General features: G+C 34.0%; 2 protein-coding genes across 2 annotated transcripts in view; one reads left to right on the forward strand and one right to left on the reverse strand.

Annotated features, from left to right (window-relative positions):
• Nucleotides 1-3,576: 3,576 nt before the first annotated feature.
• LOC124356900 (jerky protein homolog-like) lies at nt 3,577-5,158 on the forward strand. Its single transcript, XM_046808190.1, has 2 exons — nt 3,577-3,648; nt 3,917-5,158. The coding sequence occupies exon 2, from the start codon at nt 3,917-3,919 to the stop codon at nt 5,156-5,158; it is 1,242 nt and encodes a 413-aa protein (XP_046664146.1). The 5' UTR covers nt 3,577-3,648.
• A 5,547-nt stretch (nt 5,159-10,705) lies between these two features.
• The window catches only part of LOC124356901 (exportin-1), a 58,164-nt gene continuing 51,048 nt past the window's right edge, over nt 10,706-17,821 (reverse strand). The window contains exon 23 of the mRNA XM_046808191.1: nt 10,706-11,997. The gene's annotated coding sequence lies outside the window, so the exon portion shown is untranslated. The remainder of the gene's footprint in view (nt 11,998-17,821) is intronic.

The raw sequence follows: 17,821 nt of genomic DNA on the forward strand, positions 1-17,821 counted from the left end.
TGCTGTGGAAAAGGAAGGAAGTGATAGTAGACAATATGTAAGACAGTTTACATAGAGTAAAAATAGGTTCAATGTGGAATATAAATAAAACTTAAGAGTAGGAAATCAAATTAAAACCATTCAATATATTAACAAATAGTCCTTCCGGCTCAAGCGGAAGAAATAGTTATATTTTCTGACTACTGAAATATTATTAATTTGTTTTCATAGGGTTTACATGTACTCAATTCAAAAAATCCTTCACTCCCGACTTCTTAATTTGCTTAATAGAAACAAAGTACTGTCCCTATATCAGTTTCGTTTCAGACCTAATCCAAATACTTCATCTGCCAGAGCATTCACTGAAAAATATTATCCTCACTGTACTCGTGTAATCACACTCTGGGTTTATTTTGTGACTTAAGCAGAGCTTTTGATGTAGTAAACCATGGCATCCTGTTAAAAAAAAACTTGAATAGGATAAAGGGCGATGCAATGGAAAGGTTTTGGTTCTATCTGATAGGCCGTGTTCGGTGTGTTGAAATACCCAGCAAGGGTAACAATATCCGGACTACTCATTAGTAAAGACAGTTGTACCTCAAAGCTTAGTGTAGGGACAATTGTTTCTACTTTACATTACGATCTTCCCAACTTTATCATAAATACTAAAAAATACAAATCTACTGTCAAAAACCCTCTTTGCAGATGACAAGTTTAGTTTTTCATCATAGCGGTTACGAGATACTGTCCCAGCACTTTGATTTAACTTCCTCTCGAAACCCACAGTGGTTCACTGCAAACAAGTTATTTCTAAATCAAATCTTATGAAATTTCGTTCTTAAAACTTAAGACCCTGACCCAATTTTTTTACAACAAAGTGGATTCTAAAAAATTCTATGAATGCAATTAGATTTAAATCCAAAATATAAATCCCACATTAACTTGCTAGTTAAATATCTCATTTCTACTTTGAATTGAGGTTTTTTACATTTGACTCCAGTGACACTCTCAGTTTGGGTTATAGTGGGATATTTTTTTACGGGTATCAATGGTACTATATTCTGGGGTTTCTACAGTGCTTACTCGTTCAATAGGAGTTTCTGCTTCTAAAAGAAAGCATTAAGGATTGCCTGAAGGTTGCACCAGCGGGACTGCTATAGGGAGTTCTTCCGATTAAGTGGTACTCTCACCCTGGCAGGACTCCTCATTTATCACACAGTAGCTTTTGTATTGAAAAACAAACAGCTTCTCAGCCCCTAGCCATAATTACAACACTAGACGCAAGGTCGCTTGATTGGTCGCTACTGTCTTTCTTTGTCTCAAAATTCAGTGTTCGTTTTGAAACTAAGACATTTAAATCCAATCCATATTCTTTAAATTAAAAGTGCTAATCATTTAAACACTTTTAATAACCACTTCATTTGGAGAGCTTTTATAGCCTACAGGAAGCACTTAAGGTCAGTAGGTCGCTTAACTTATCTATATTTTTATTGTATATGCTGTGATTTTGTTTGTATTGTCGATCAAACTAATACAAACGCATATTGTACACTTGCATATATTACTTTAATGATTATTGGTGTGTATTGTTAATGCAATGAATTGTACAAAAATTTTAAATTCATCTGAGAAAATAAAGACGTTTGAAGTATACGTTTTTATAAAAAAACTTACTCTTCTAAGTTTTTAAATACTGTCCACTAAGTCATTTTCATTGTCCGTGTTCATGTTATCATCACGTAAACGAAGCCAATCGTCTATTTGAGCGTCGTATATTTCCATGGTACAATAAACACCAGAAATAAAACTATGCAATAATCAAGGAAGGGTTAATTGTATCAACACGCGGTACCTGTCTGTACTGTGTGACTACAGCGAAAGCATCAAAGTGCATGCATTCATGACAGAGGGCGAAGGAAGTGCTGTCATCTAGTAGGAAACGTCAAAAATACTTGCGCTACGCGATTGTCATAGAAATACTTCCTAGTAATATAACGACAGACAACAGAATAAAACAGGAACAATATAATTATGCGTAATAATGACAGTACCACACTTTTACGTAATCGCTTTGAACTTAATATTGTCAAAAACCGTGAAGGAGTTGACCAGTCCAGAAATATTTCTTTCTTGAACGTCCGAGAAAGTATCTATCTAATAAGCTACAAATTGCTTGATCTTTATATTTTGTTATGAACAGTGCTACCATAAGTGGAAGTTTCTAGAAGTTTTAAATCTGCTACAGCAAATTCTCTGAATAATGGTGGTGAAAAGGGGAATCCAAATAATTAAAGGCTAATAGCTTTATTGTCAACCTTTCCAATGTTACCGTATTCAAGCACATTTTCTTGTCAATAGTGTTGTCCTTCTCTGATAAACTTAATGTTTTCTTTAAAACTGAGTTTTTATTCATCAAGAATAGATCTACAACACAAACCCCGCTCTTTCTTATTCCTTCAGTTCTCACAGCTCTAGATTCCAGTAAACCAGCAGCGGGAATATCTTTTGATCTGTCAAAAGCATTTTGCATGGTGAGTCATGACATTTTACTCCATAAATGTTTAATCTTTGGATTAAGAGGGGTGTTATATTTTTTGGATATCTTCTTACCTTATAGGCACAGGTGCAGACAGTTCAGATCCCGTATAATAGCGTAAATAGCTGGTAACAATCTGCTCAGTCAGTGAAAGTACATATGACAAAGTGAGTGCCTCAGAGCTCGGTACTCAGCACTGACCTTTTTCTTTTGTTAGGCGTTGTAACCCTCTCTTATAATGTTACTAGTTCGAGCATTAGGGCATGTTTGTATGCGGGTGATACTTTGGTATCAATAACAGTTTAAACCCGAGCGAACTTGAAATATTGGCCTTAAAGCATATCAGTACAGTGCTACAGTGTGATTTGATAACAAGCTGATTAATGTTATATACTACCAAGAGTAAAGTCTTTATCATATACCGTACAAATTATTTAATAATATTTTTTTTATTTGAGATGAGGTGAAACCACACCATTCTTAGGAATATAAATTAAGATTTGAAATTTCATCAACATGTGGATAAAACTGTAGGAAACGAAGATCATATATTTGTGTCTTGAAAAGCTTATCAAGATTTGCTGACGCCACTATATCGTTAACTGCTCATTACGGATTGTGATTCTCTTTGTTGTTCTTTGGATTTGTGATTTGGTGCATGAAGACACAACAATCAAAGGTTACAAGTTTTTTTTCCTACAAATTCAAACGGAATTAAATCCTTACATTTTTCTCCATCAACATTACTTCATGTTCTATAATCTTCAACCCATCTCTACAATCTGGAGTCCATTAAACCGAAAACTACTCCAGTAAAGGACGTACCGTATTACGGGGTGAATAGGGACGCCGAGGTGATTAGAGACAAAAACGGAAAAAGTTTTGTTTTATTTTGTTACATACATGTTTTTTATCAAATAGTGGTAAACAAAGTGTCAATAGTTAAGCCATAACATACCCTACGAAAACGTGTCTGAAAAAAACTTTGTTGACATTTATTACTCTATGTTTACAACTTCTGTGTTTTGTTGAATTTTTAGGAATTTGTCATAACCTCAAAAGTTTGTTGTGGTGTGAACCAAGTTGATGTTTCTATGAAACAAGAATAATCTAGTCTTTTTAAATAACTCAAGGTGAGTAAAATAACGTAATATAAGTAGAAATAGGATAATAATTTATTATGTTACAAATTTTAAAACAAAAAAAGCGTACTTCGAAGAAAAAAAGGGGTGAATGGGGACATTGTTTGTGGTCAAAGCCAAGTGATCTAACATAAAATAGTTTGTTGCGTAGGTTACCTTCAATGAAAGAAATTGCTTATTAGATGTTTTTATAATGATATTTATGCAGTCTTAAAGTATATTTTTAAGACTTAGCCTAATCTGTGTCGTTTGATTTCAGATGCCGAGGACTTATAAAAGAGATCCGAGGGCCAAACATCACCGCCCTGTTGATGAAGAAGCCATAAAACGAGCACTAGATGCCGTGGCAAAAGGCATGTCTATTAGAAAAGCTGGAGAGCAGTTTAAAATCTCAAAATCAGCGCTGCACCGATACGCAAAAAAAGCAAGAAGTGGACGAAAGTTGACTTTTAAAAAGAAAGGGGGACAGACCGCGTTAGACTCAAAGTTAGAGCAAGAAATCAGTGCTAGCCTATCTAAGTGTGGTGAATGGGGTTATCCTCTGAGTACATTTGATGTCCGGTGTTTTGTTAAGTATCATTTGGATAGAGAAGGGAAGAATGTATCTAAATTTAAAAATAACTTTCCGGGTGCAGACTGGGCTGATGGGTTTTTATCAAGACACAAGGCCATTCTGTCCCAAAGAATGTGCCAAAACATTAAAAGAAGTAGAGCAAAATTATCTCCAAAAGTAATCAATGACTATTTTGATGAGTTGAAGGACACTGTTACAGATGTTCCTCCCGATATGATAATCAATTATGATGAGACTGCGTTGTCCGATGACCCAGGCCGTCGCAAACTAATTTTTAAAAGGGGTTGTAAATACCCTGAGCGAGTTATGAACGAAAGTAAGAGCAATGTGTCTGTGATGTTTGCTGCCACTGCTTCTGGCAAAATGCTGGCTCCTTACATAATTTATAAAGCCACTAACTTGTACGATTTACGGTGCCAAGGTGGACCTCCAGGATGCTTTTACAACCGCACCAAGTCAGGTTGGATTGACGGAAACACATTTTTAGATTGGTTTCAGAGAGTTGTCATCCCGTACTGTCGCAGATCAAATGGGAAAAAAGTTGTAATAGGTGACAACCTAAGTTCACATTTGTCACCGGTTGTTATTCGGCTAAGTGAACAAAACAACATACAGTTTGTTTTTCTGCCGGCTAATTCAACCCATTTGACGCAGCCCCTGGATATAGCACTGTTCGGTCCCATGAAAAAATGCTGGCGTAATGTTATGGAAGAAGCAAAATTTCATGAAAGGAATAGCAATGCCTTTGATAAGAGATATTTTCCATCTCATGTGAGGAAAGCCCTACAAAAACTAGAGCATAACTTACAGAAAGACATCATTGCAGGTTTTGACAAGGCAGGAATATTTCCTCTTAACCGAAAACGTGTGTTGGACCGGCTGCCCCCTGAGCTGTGTGAGGATGAAGATGTTGATGGCAGTGTGTAAATGACAGTTTAACAACTTTCTTGAAAGAGATGCGTTATGGTGATGGGAGTGAAAAACAAGCAGTAGGCCGAAAAAAGAAACTGAACATTCCGGCTGGCCGCAGCGTCACTCTTGCAGATTTTGATGACCCTGACGAGGAAGAAACAGAAAATGAAAGATCTGAAAACGAAGATGTACCAGACAATCAAGAATTTTCTAATTATGATTCTAATGAAGAAGGTTTTGATATGGAAAAGAGCGATGAAGAGCGTTCTGAAGATTTAGCGGAGTGCATCAGTGAAGGAGACTGGGTGAAAGTGAGATTTACGTATGATAAGGGGGTAAAGGTTTTTATTGGGAAGGTTTTAGGAATCGAAGATGCAGAATTTATTGGGACATTCCTTCGGCAGTCCAGTAAATGTGACAATATTTTTTATTTTCCCAATGTGCCTGATGAATTCCCATTTAACAAGGATGACGTTTTGGCAGTTTTAAAACCGCCACACTCACAGAGGGGACGGTATATTTTTGAATCCGACCCCCTAAAGTAGGCCAAAACAAATGTAAAAAGTGTGTCTTCATAAATTTTATTATTTTATATAGGCCTATTTAAAAACCATTGAAATGTAAGTAGCCTACTGTAAAACTTTGTTACTTTACAAATAAAAACTTTGTACTTTGCAACGATTTTCAAAATCATTTATCCTTATTTATGACAATATGTTTACAAAATAATGGTTAACAGAATATCTAATCATGTTTAATAACTAAAATGGAATAAAAAAAAAACATAATAAGTGTCCCTATACACTCCGTAGTAACACCCAATAGGCATTTTAATGTAAAATAAATAGGTGTCCCTATTGACCCCAACCCTGGGATGAATAGGGACAGTATTAATAAAATAAATATAAAAATCGGTATTACTGATTGAGGAAGGAGAGGGGTGTGATTAGATGCCTAGACATTAGTACCAACTATTAACCATGTGAGTTATGTCAGATGTCATTTGGATGTTAAATAACTTTAAAAACTGTCCCTATTCACCCCGTATTACGGTACCAAGGGTTTATAGATAGTGATATGTTATATGGTGATTGAAGTTCGGAATTGTCGTATGATAAAATCGAACAGAGCACTGGGAAGAGTTGAGTAGCACCACTACTCAGGACAATACTCTCAAAAAATCTCAGCTAGAATGGGTTGTATTATTATAGTCCCCTTAACATTATCTCTGGTTTCAGACTTAAAAATGGGCACAACACTCAGAATCAGACATGGTGGGAATATCCCTGATGAATGAAAGTTCTTGAAAAATGGCAAGGTACACTGCAAGGTTAGGGGCACGATGCCTTATAACACAGGGTAGTAGGGGGGGGATGCAATTAGGGCACACACTTTGATTTGGCTTGAACAACTCAAGCTCTACTAATTGAGCCGACCTTTCTAGTTCAAATTCATTTTTCTGATATGGTTCTGTTTCATCCAGCTAGCAGAAATTCTTACAATACATCTATGTGCCTGAATTAACTTATCCAAAAAATCAAAGAGTAGCTAGGTCTGTAACCTGTCCAACATTGAAGCTACAAAGATTTCTCAGCAGCTGCCACTTGTGTCAAGGTTGGTCTGGGATTGTCAAATGATAAGACTGATAGCAAATTTGGTATGCATAGAAACAACTTAAATCTGGGTGTTTTCCTTAAACCTGTCAAGCTCTTTGGTGTTGTTGTCAGTAGTAAAGCTTTCATGAAAGGCACATGTAGAAAATATCTCTATAAAGCTTTTGTCTTTTTTTTCTGGTGCGAAACTCGAGTATTGTGTCAATCCTAAGGTTTTGTGCATGACTTACTTTGAACTTTTCCATGTGTACCTTTGTTTTGGTGGCTTTTTTTGGGTGAGGGGGAGGAAAACTTTACTGCTGTAAATAAAGCATTTTACAGAAAAAAGGCATTTAAGTATAACGGCTGATCTTTCGCTTCGAGAATCACAATACTTTACAATACGCGTACTTTTTTTAGTTTTTAAAACTATGACATTGACTTGCGTATACATTTTTCCAAATTTAGTTTATTTAAAGAAAATTTTTTTACTTAAAATGATTACAACACCAGATTTAAACAAAATCTTTCAACACCCAAGGAAAGACTGGCTGGCATATAATAGCTACAGATGTCAGCAATTTAGAATATTCCAGCAAATTACCATTGTATAAAAGAGATTTGTCCATAAATAAGTAAAAAATAGTTATTTCAACTGGGTTAAAGTTCAAAACCTTTAACTCAATTAATTGATGAGTATATGGAAAGTGATATGCTTAACTTGTCTAAGAAGTTAATGTGACCAAATACATTTTAATCTTGATATAGTATCATAAATGTAATATAGGATTATTTTAATTTTGCAGGTATGTAGTTTTTCATTTAATTGTAAATTATTTTGACAAAACCTATTGTGACAGTATTATTTAATAACCAATAAAAATTCTTGATTCTAAAGAATACTTGAATGACCTGACTAGCCAAAACAGGCATGGGCATGAGGGGATTGTAGGGAATGAGACAGCGGCAGGTTAGTGACAACATGAGCTACAAGTAGGTCACAACTCATAGGCCCGGAACTCTTGTGTGGCTTGGCTGTGTTGTCATTTATAGTGTCACGAAATTGGTAGCTGCAGACTGGAAATGCCTCAGGTCTGAGACTAGCAAAAGCTGTCATATCTTTTTATCAACAGACAATGATTCTATTCTTAGACGTCAGATTATTCTCCAACCTGTTGACATTGGAGAACATTGTCCACTTAACTACCACCTTTGAAAGATGTATCTCTTTAAGTCAGACACACCTCGCTTCTGTGAGGGGACAACTGTACTCATCATGTGTCTGCAAAGCAATGTGGACTAGTTGGAAACCACATGTGCACAGCTTTACTAAAACCTGCAAAGGTGGGACTAGGTTTAGGGATATATTGAGGTTTATCAATAGTCTCAAGACCTAGTTGTCTATATCACAGTTGTCACAATAGATCCACAGGGTCACGGTGACAGAATTTTCTTGCCAAATAAACCTTATTGTATTGTAAGTGGTTCACATTCGAACAAAAGGATTTTATATTTGAAGACATTTTGTGTTTCTACCATTTGCCCAAGAAACTTTTGCATAAGATCCTTGCACTCTACTAGTCTTATTAGAAGTTTTCTAAATTGTAATATGAAAGTAACATTTTGCACGCTCTGTACAACTGTATCTTTTCGATGACAAGGTGCTTCCTCATTCGAAAATTACACAGGATACCTTGTACCACCCACCTTTAATGAAGAGTTTAACTTCACCAATGTTAGCTAGATACCACAAAAGCCACAAGCCTGCTCCATACCATGGCCAGACATTGGAACCAGCCACAGACTGCCTTACTTCCTGTCTGTCCTTGTCTTGTGACTAAAGACTTTACACTGTGACCAACCCATATAAAGTGGCAGTCATTCACCACACAGTAATGTTATATTGAAAATATGGAGATGGAAGAATTATTTCTCCCACATTGTTGGGAGTTGGCTTCAATTCCACACTACATACAGCTTATATTAATTCATTATTAACTAAATCGTAATTGAGAGCAGGATGAGTGCATTTTTAATGGCTGCCTCAAAATAATTGACGATTCTCCCATCAACTCTCAAGTGGTGCCAAGGAGGTTTTTTTATGTCAAAAGAAGGCCTTACGCACAGTTTTTGATGTCAGTACTAGTGATTCTTGTAGGCCTATTTTTGTAGAACACGGTATACTTACTTTGCCGTGTATTTTTATCTTTCAATGTTTGGTATATGTAAAGGAAAATCTAGATGTTTTTAACCTGAGAAGTGTCGCTCATAATTATAATACAAGGTACCAAGATCTTCTAGATTTAAGATATGTTAGACTCACCAAAACCCAGCAAATGTATTTGTATATTGGGAAAAAGCTCTTCAATAAGTTACCATTAGGCTGTAGAGATATTACGTGTAAAGTTTTTAAAAATGTTGTTTTAAGATGGCTTAAGAAAAAAGCTTTTTATTCTGTTGATGAGATGTTATCAGGCAGTATTGACATTGTATTTTAATTTAGTTTTTTATGTTTTCAGACATGTACTTATGACCATAAGTGCTAAACCTAGTATTATCTAATTTCTTTGACTTTGTCATGGCATTGTAATGTGAGACGACAATAAAATGATTCTTGATTCGTCAGTGGCTCATAAACTCTTTCCCCATCACTCTTTGAGCCATTTAGTATACAATGGAATGGTGAATAGATGAATGAAAAACACCAAATGAAAGCTGGTGGACAAAGAGAGAGGAGTGAGAGGGAGTACAGCAGCTGTCAGGTGAATCCCGCATGATTGCCAACCCCAGGAACAGTAAATATTGTATAAAACCGAGTGACTGCACACTGTAGTTCAATGAAATTATGAACGAAAAAAGAATGTGTAGGTCTGATCAACCCCAAACTACCTCCACCTTTCTCTCAATTACTAATTTGAACAAATATAAAATAAGCCAAATATGAAAAACAACAACAGAAAATTCACGAACAAGTGGGCAATATGAGATATCTTGGAAAGTACATGGTAACATGTTAAATAATGCCATCTCTCGGATGAATAATAAATTTAATTTGACACTGTTAATTAATAGTATGCTAAACTACTCAACCACTAGTGTAAGTTATATCTGTTCCAAGCAGCTGCGGTTAGATCTCACAATAGCACAATATATGGGGAAATCCAGAAATTAAATTGAAGAGTAGTGTGATGTCATCGTCTTCATAAATAAAAAGTGGAGTGGATGTGCAAACCAGTTTGTGGACATAGTTCTCAGTCGTCTACCCAATCCAAAATTGATCTTTGACAGCTGGTTCACTGTTGGTTATTCGTGTGTGACTATATTCATAAATCAGTGAGTGAATTTCAATTCAAAATGTAGTTGCAATGGATCATGTCTAAAGACCAATGATTTTTATCGTCATTCGTCGTTTTTCTGTGCTGCCATTGAGGATCTGGTCCCCTACTCATTGGTGATTTCTTCCTCACTAGAAACCAGCTAAGGTAAGTAAACCATTGGGCAATACATTTAAATTTTGGGGAAAAAGGATAATAAGTTATATTTACTTGTATTTTTATAAAAACAAAACATATCTAACATTTGTTTAATAAATAGTTTAGTTCCAAAATAATATTAAATAAAACATTTGTATGTTTAAATTTATCACTTATAATTACTGATCATCAATATTTGACATAGTAAAATATAAAATCAATAAACGGTTGAACTTATATTATATTTAAATAATAAAATTCAGTTATCAGAAACGTTTTGTGAAGTATTGCTCCACACACATTACCCGTAAGGTACCCCTGAGAAATAATAAGATACTACTGTAATTAAAAATAATGTATATATCCTACTAAATAAAAATAAAATTTAATTTAAAGACAAAAGACGGACTACTTAGCCTTTATATCATATTATGAACTAGACAGAAACACTACTAAGACAGGCACAAGGAATAAATGAGAAAAAATCAACACAAATGTACTGTACATAATTTTCTATTTTCATTCAGCATAGTTAAATACTGCATTATATAAAAATGTGAATTTAAATTAAATCTTCGATTGTATTAAAGTTGACACTTGATATCAAGTGTTAAATTAGTTTTTTATAACAGACAGTAACAAAATATTCAAACAATAAGTAAGATATGATACATCCCATTAAGAGAGATCAATGATATCACCTACATTAAAAATCACTGTTGAATCAAACAAGTCAGGTAAGTGTGAATCTCATAGTTCAGCTTTCCATTTACATTTCTTCTCAACCAATGTCAGAAAATAAAAAAATAACACTGTTTGTTATTACATGGAATTGAAAATATATATATGCAATTCATAATTACTTTCTTTTAACAGAAGCTGACTAGATCTGAACATTGGTTACAAAATCCAAGGACAGGAATGTTTTCTGGTAAATGCACTATTTACAAATAAAAAGTAATGAATGTAATAAATACCTGACTTTGATATGAAATCTTTGTTTGTGCAATTTGATTTTCATTAACTTTAGCACTCTTACTTAATTTATACTTTGACAAATTCAATAAAAATTATTTTTCAAGTTTTGGTCACACTTTTTAGAAGACTATTTTCGTCTTTTTTATTGCTAAATTTGAACAGTAATTCAAGTTTTTCTTATAAACATGACCACAATAGTCAAGATTAACATAAAAAAGAACAGGAAAATAATAAGTAACAACATTACTTTTACAGGTAAAATATGTAACAAAATAATCCTATTCTCAAAACACACACACTCATTCTCTTGCAATAAAAACAAATAATGTTTCAGCCACACGACAAACTAACCATAAGTCCTTTATAATTTACATCCAAACAAGGACTAACCTAACAAGACTCACACACAGATGGGGAGGTATGCCCTCACAGAGGGCACGCACCATGACACGGGCCGTACTGAGTAATACGCTGTCCAACACACATGCATCACATCTTCACCTTTTGGTATAAAACATCTGGTAATAATAATTAAATAAAAACTTAGTCCAAAATGATCACTGATTTTCACTTACTACTAGCCTTTTCATTCACATAAGGGAAAAGGAACTTCAAATTCAACTATGAGTTTTACATAAAGCTATAAACAATCAACAGGCAATGTTTATTTCGTTATGAAAAATAGAATCACTGTTTGATGAATATTAATGAAAAGCCTATGAGCTGTGTCCAATGTTAACATGGTCCCAAGGTTGGACAGGCGTCATGGGTTTAGCCTCACCTCATCTTCACAGCTGCGTTGCTTTACAACCTGTAAAAAAAACACATTTAAATGTTTAAACATTTTCTAACCTATACATATGGCAGGGTTTATCTACAGAAATTACATTATGTGAAAAAAAAACAAAACATGTTCCATACTTGTAACGGAAATGATTTTTAAAGTTTCTGTTATAAAACATTTAAAATACCAATAGCATATTTCACAGTACCGATTAACCCGTTAATGCTCAATTTATTTATTTTAATTTTTCCTCTTTATATTTTATTGCTAGAGATACAAATAAGTTTTCATTGTTTTTAACTAGTACTTATACAAATTGTGGCATGGAAACAAATGTTAATAGTGGGCGCAAACGTGTACACTATGTAAATGTCAATAAAAGTCGACAGTGAGTGTGAATAGGTTTGTAAATACTAATAATTGATACATAGTAACAAATAATATTTTGTAATAAAGAGAAATAAAAAATAGCACACATTATTTGTAATATTATTAAATGTTAATAAAAACAATACTTTTCCAAATTGTTTTTTTTTCTATTTTTTTATGTAAAGGTTTCATCATCAGGTGACTCCACAAATAAATGTGAGGCGGAAAGCAAAAAGGGACCTCTTGTCTCAAATTTTTTATTTTGAGTGTTTTTTATATTTTTTATTATAAGCAATTAATTTCTAACAATTCGGTGCAAAAATCATATTGATACGAGTTTATTTGACCGAGTTATCATGGTTTGAATTTTAAAAAATAAAATAAGGATTTTTGAGAAAAACACATTTAAACAATTCAAAGAGGTATAAAATATTTATTTATCATATTTAAGAAAATAAATTTTATATAAAATTAAAGCTTATACTATTGTCTTTTGATTGGTATATTTGTATTTTTTCAAATGTCTCCAAATTTTGTTTTATTGTAGTGGTTAGACTGAACGCTTGCGGCGCTTCTTTGAAGGTCCTAGGACTGCAGCAGGATTGTCAGGCTCAGGATCTGCTGCTGCAAACCAAGAACCAAGATCTTAATAGACCATAAAACTACATATATACTTGCATATAATATATTATATACATATGTAATATATTTTATATAATCTTTAATATTTTTTAAATTCACTTGCATAATGGGGTAACCCCCCCCCCAACCAGTCATGGATGAACAAAACATTTTTCAAGATACTGGTTTATCTAATTATTTTAAACATAGATAATTATGTTATTGAAACAATAACAAGTTCCTCTGTAAACTTACTCTACAAACTAAACAGAAGAATTTGTCAATTAATACATTAGATGAAAACAATAAAAGTTTTACCTAAACAATCTATTGACGTTACAAATTTTAGAATAATTACCTGCCATTGCTTCTGTAGCTTGCTCAGGTTCTACTGGAGGACATAACGTATCCTTGAACTCCTCTTTACAATACTGCCTGATGTTTTTTATGTAAGTATTCCCTGCGTTGCCGTGTCATTCCTTCTGGGATGATTTCATCTGGGAAGCCGTGTGGTCCATCTTGTAAAGCGAATATCTGATGCACAAAACTCGTTCCCATCTAGCTCAGTTTTGCAGTGTAACTTTGCCTTTGTATTCAACACTAAACTCAAAATGGTTGTATTGCGTAATGTGAGCGATCTTTTTGGCACTATGGTTTTGAAATAAACGTAACCAGTCATAGGTTTTTTAGAGCTACTTCACCTTTTTTCGTTTCCAACCATAACTGCTGAGTTTACACGTTTACGTTTAGATGGTGTTGATTTTTCAATACAATCAACTAAGTCGGACAGAGATGACACATTAGTTACTCTAAACTTCTTTTTCAATAGACCAAATGCCCAATCACATGCGAATTTGGTGTGACCTACTGGCATGAAAGACAACACAATTTTCTTATTTTTGTGTTCGCAAATCCTCCATGCTAAGTAACCCATCAAAATATTGTTTTTGTTTTGCCCTACACAATTATCAGCGTGGATATACATCACGTCCTTCTCCAGAACTGTTGCTTTCCAAATAGTGGTCAAATAGGCTAACTATGAGATTAGAACCTTTCGTCGTACTGACACTTTCAGGAATGAGATAGTTTATCTGTTGATTTTCGTTTCGCACATCACCCAAAAATGCCTACTTTGAACGGCACTAAGAAGTATATGGGGCCAGGCTGCATTGGATTGCTTGGTATGTGCACTTGTTGTGCCATATCAAAGCTGTAGTGCACTGTAGATGTGTCACCATTTTCTAAATTCTCTCTAGTTTTTTTAATTGTGTCATTATAGTGCTTTCTTTCTTTAGCAACAGTTTCCAAGTGTAGTGTCATTTTTTCCAAGGTTTGCATTTTGATCTCTTCAGAACTGAAGCCATTTTCTGCCCCAGATGTATAATGTTTTTGGCATATAGCACATAGATCAGACCTCGGCTTCATAACTACAATATCAGGACAAATATCTCTCCAAATGTTAGTAAAGATTTTTTGATGCACAGGCTTTTCTTGCATTTCATCAGTGAATGAAGCTCTATACTTGTCATAAATCTTAACTTTAGAATCACTTGAAGGAAGCAGTTTTAAGCTGGTGTTGTAAACTGTCTTGCTTCTTCCGGGAAGAATAATGGCATGCTGTTCAGCATAGTTCTGCAGGAACTTTACCACAAACTCAGTGTCTTTAAATGATGTAACATTTTTTTTAACTTTCCCTGTGTTTCCGTGTGCTGTGGCAATCAATCCTGAAGTGTTGTACATCTTGGTTAGGCGTTTTAACCTTTTTATTTTAATATTATGAGCAAACATGTATGTGTTTTTTGCAAACTGGCCTACCTTTGAGATAGAACGTTGTTCGAGAATTTTTTCTTTCAGTGTTTTTCCCGGTGAGATCTTGAGGTTAGTGTTGTATCATTCGTTAGGCTACGAAGTTGGCCTAATATGACTTGGTCTAATTTATTTACATGGCCGTGGTAATGGTCTAGCTCAGCACATTCGTATCGCATTTCTACAAATTCTTCAGCAGAAAACATACCAGAAACAATTTCCCTTACAACCACAACTAGTTCCTTTAAAATTCTGAACTATGTTGCGATCGTTCACCGCGTCAAAAGTGTCTACTAAATTGGCAGCAACATCCACCATTACAAGGTTATGGCCACCATCGTTTTCGTCTAGCACTTGTTGATTATTAGCCTCTATTTCAATGATAACATTTTCAATATTAATAACATCAACATTATTACCTGCATCTGCCACCAGCATATCTTTGTATTTCATCAACTTTTGGAATATCATTGAGCAAAGAAATGTCAGCAATATTAACTGAAGTGTCTTGTTCGGGTAGGCCTATCGGTTTCCTCTTCATCTTCACTACTTGATTCGTCACTGCTTAAAGGCCTTTCAGAGAAATAATCCGCGTAAACACTGTAGTCCTCATCACTAATATTTTGATTGTTACCAAAACTTAAACTATTTAAAACATTCAAAACTTATCTTCATCCATTTCGCTGATAAATGTTTACGAACAACTAGCACAACAACAACAGGGAAGCTTTGATTTAGCTTATTATGACCACTTTGTTTGTCAGCTGTTAATGGCTGCCAAACCGTATTGTAAGTAATTGTACTGAATGTAAAAACACGTATAGTTTACTAATAATACTAACTACTATAATTTATTAATTATAGTTATTATTTTAAAAGAAACACTAAACAAATCCTATTAACAGTTGCTTATAATACATCTAGAATATTCAACTAGCTGAGAAAGACTCCAACTTGATTAAATCACAAACGCAACAGCTGGCAGGATTTCTGTTGAAGGGCAATGTTTTCTAGGACCAGAAAACGTTCTACCTTTAGCTCCCGCTCGTCCTAGTTCCAACAAATGTCAACAGAATTCAGGAGAAGCCTCTCTTTGAAGCGCTTTACGTAAATCCAAGCATTTTAGAAAAGGGACCTGTTGTCGGCTCCATGTTATAACTCCATAACGACAAGAGGTCCCTTTTCTCAAGCACGACATAATGTCTCATTTTCGTTGTTTTTCGAGTATTAATCTGGTCGAATACTAACATACCATTCGAATTTACATTGCAGAATGATAGTTAGAGAACAATAATCGACTAAAAAACAGAAAATCGATGTATTTGACCCAAATCACTCATTTGGCCTGTACTGAAAATTTTACTCGCCCGACAAGAGGTCCCTTTTTGCTTTCCGCCTCACAAATATTTACATTAGTTTTGTTACAATTAATATTAAAATACCATATGACAATATAAGAGAGCAGCTAACATTTTGTATTTTGACAGGCACCAGCTGTTTTACATCAGTTATACAAATTTTACAAGATACCATCTATTTTAAAACAATTACAATGGTACTTTGTCCAACAAAATCCGTCAACGCATAGATACATTAACCCTTTGAGTGCCACGGGTATTTTCCGAAGGCATATGCATAAAGTGCCACGCTGTTTTTCGCATATTTGTAAGCTTTTGGGAAAAAAGCTGTTGTAAAATAACTACCAAACAGATTTCCATCATTTTGTTGTTGTTTTTTTTCTTATTAAATGCAGAATATGATACATATTGTTAAAAATAAAATTTGATTTATAAAAATATAAAAATTTCAGTATTTATAAAAAAAGGTTTTTACTTTTGTATAAAAAGTTAAGTTTCGACCTAATTTGTGTGTATACGTTATTTTTAAGATTTTTTTTTATTTACACCATGATAAAGGCCATATGATTCTAAATAAAACCCATGGGTAATATCTTATTCTAGAATTTTAAAAACATGGCATTATATGTATTAACAAAATGCTGCCCGGTACCGACATTTTATTAACTGTACTTCATTTGTCAGAGTTTAGAAATTACTTAGTAATGATGTAGTTTTCCCAATAAATCTAATAAAACATTAATACAACACAAATAAATATGATTAGTAAATTTAGAAACAAATACTTGCTAACATATTTACATAAAAGTTTACATTTACTAAATAATAACCCTAATAATATTTACACTGAAAATTCACGTTTTCCGCTTGAACACAACTCAAATCATACATTACTTTTGTAAATAAATACAGTAAAATACTGCATAAGTCACTATTTTATTTTGTATTTACTCAAATGCTTGGTTATCGGCACATAAACAACAAGAAAGGCCGTTACGCAACACGGTACTCGTCCGCTACGTCGCGTGACTGGAAGACAGAATCATCGTACAGGTACTTATCACAGCCCACTATTTTTGGACGAGTTTTCCTTATCAGAGATCAAAATAAACTTCATTATAGTTCCTTCTTCCATAATGAATCGAAAAATACTCGATGAGTCATACTTCCTATCTCCAAATCGTCTCCAAATAGACACACGAATGGCCTGACATTTTCGAATAATGAAATGTTGTTCTTATAGTTTTTGATTTAATTGATTGTCGTAATAACTTGTAAATTCCAAAATAGGTTAAATAAAGTCAGTTGTTTTTAATACTGTAATTTATTTTGTCCCCGATAAGGAAAACTCTTCCAAAAATAGTGGCTTCTTGATAAGTACCCAAACAACCTAAGTTTCACAGATAGTCTACAATAGTAGAGAAACAACATAAAACATATTTATTGATAGTTTAGAACCTATTGAATACAGCCGTCTGATTATTTGGCCAAAATAATCTTGTACTATATAAAATATTATCGAAATACGAAACGTTAAAATTGGCGACGCTGGCACTTTATGCACTTTTCGTACCGTCAAAATTAGCGACGCTGTGGCACTCAAAGGGTTAAATAAGTTTTAATGGCCATTATTTTGAAAATACTAAAGATAATTTCAAATACTCTATATTTTTTTCAGTAACTGGCCTTGTTATCAC

The sequence above is a fragment of the Homalodisca vitripennis genome, chromosome 3 (assembly GCF_021130785.1).
Source record: "Homalodisca vitripennis isolate AUS2020 chromosome 3, UT_GWSS_2.1, whole genome shotgun sequence".
Classification (NCBI taxonomy): domain Eukaryota; kingdom Metazoa; phylum Arthropoda; class Insecta; order Hemiptera; family Cicadellidae; genus Homalodisca; species Homalodisca vitripennis.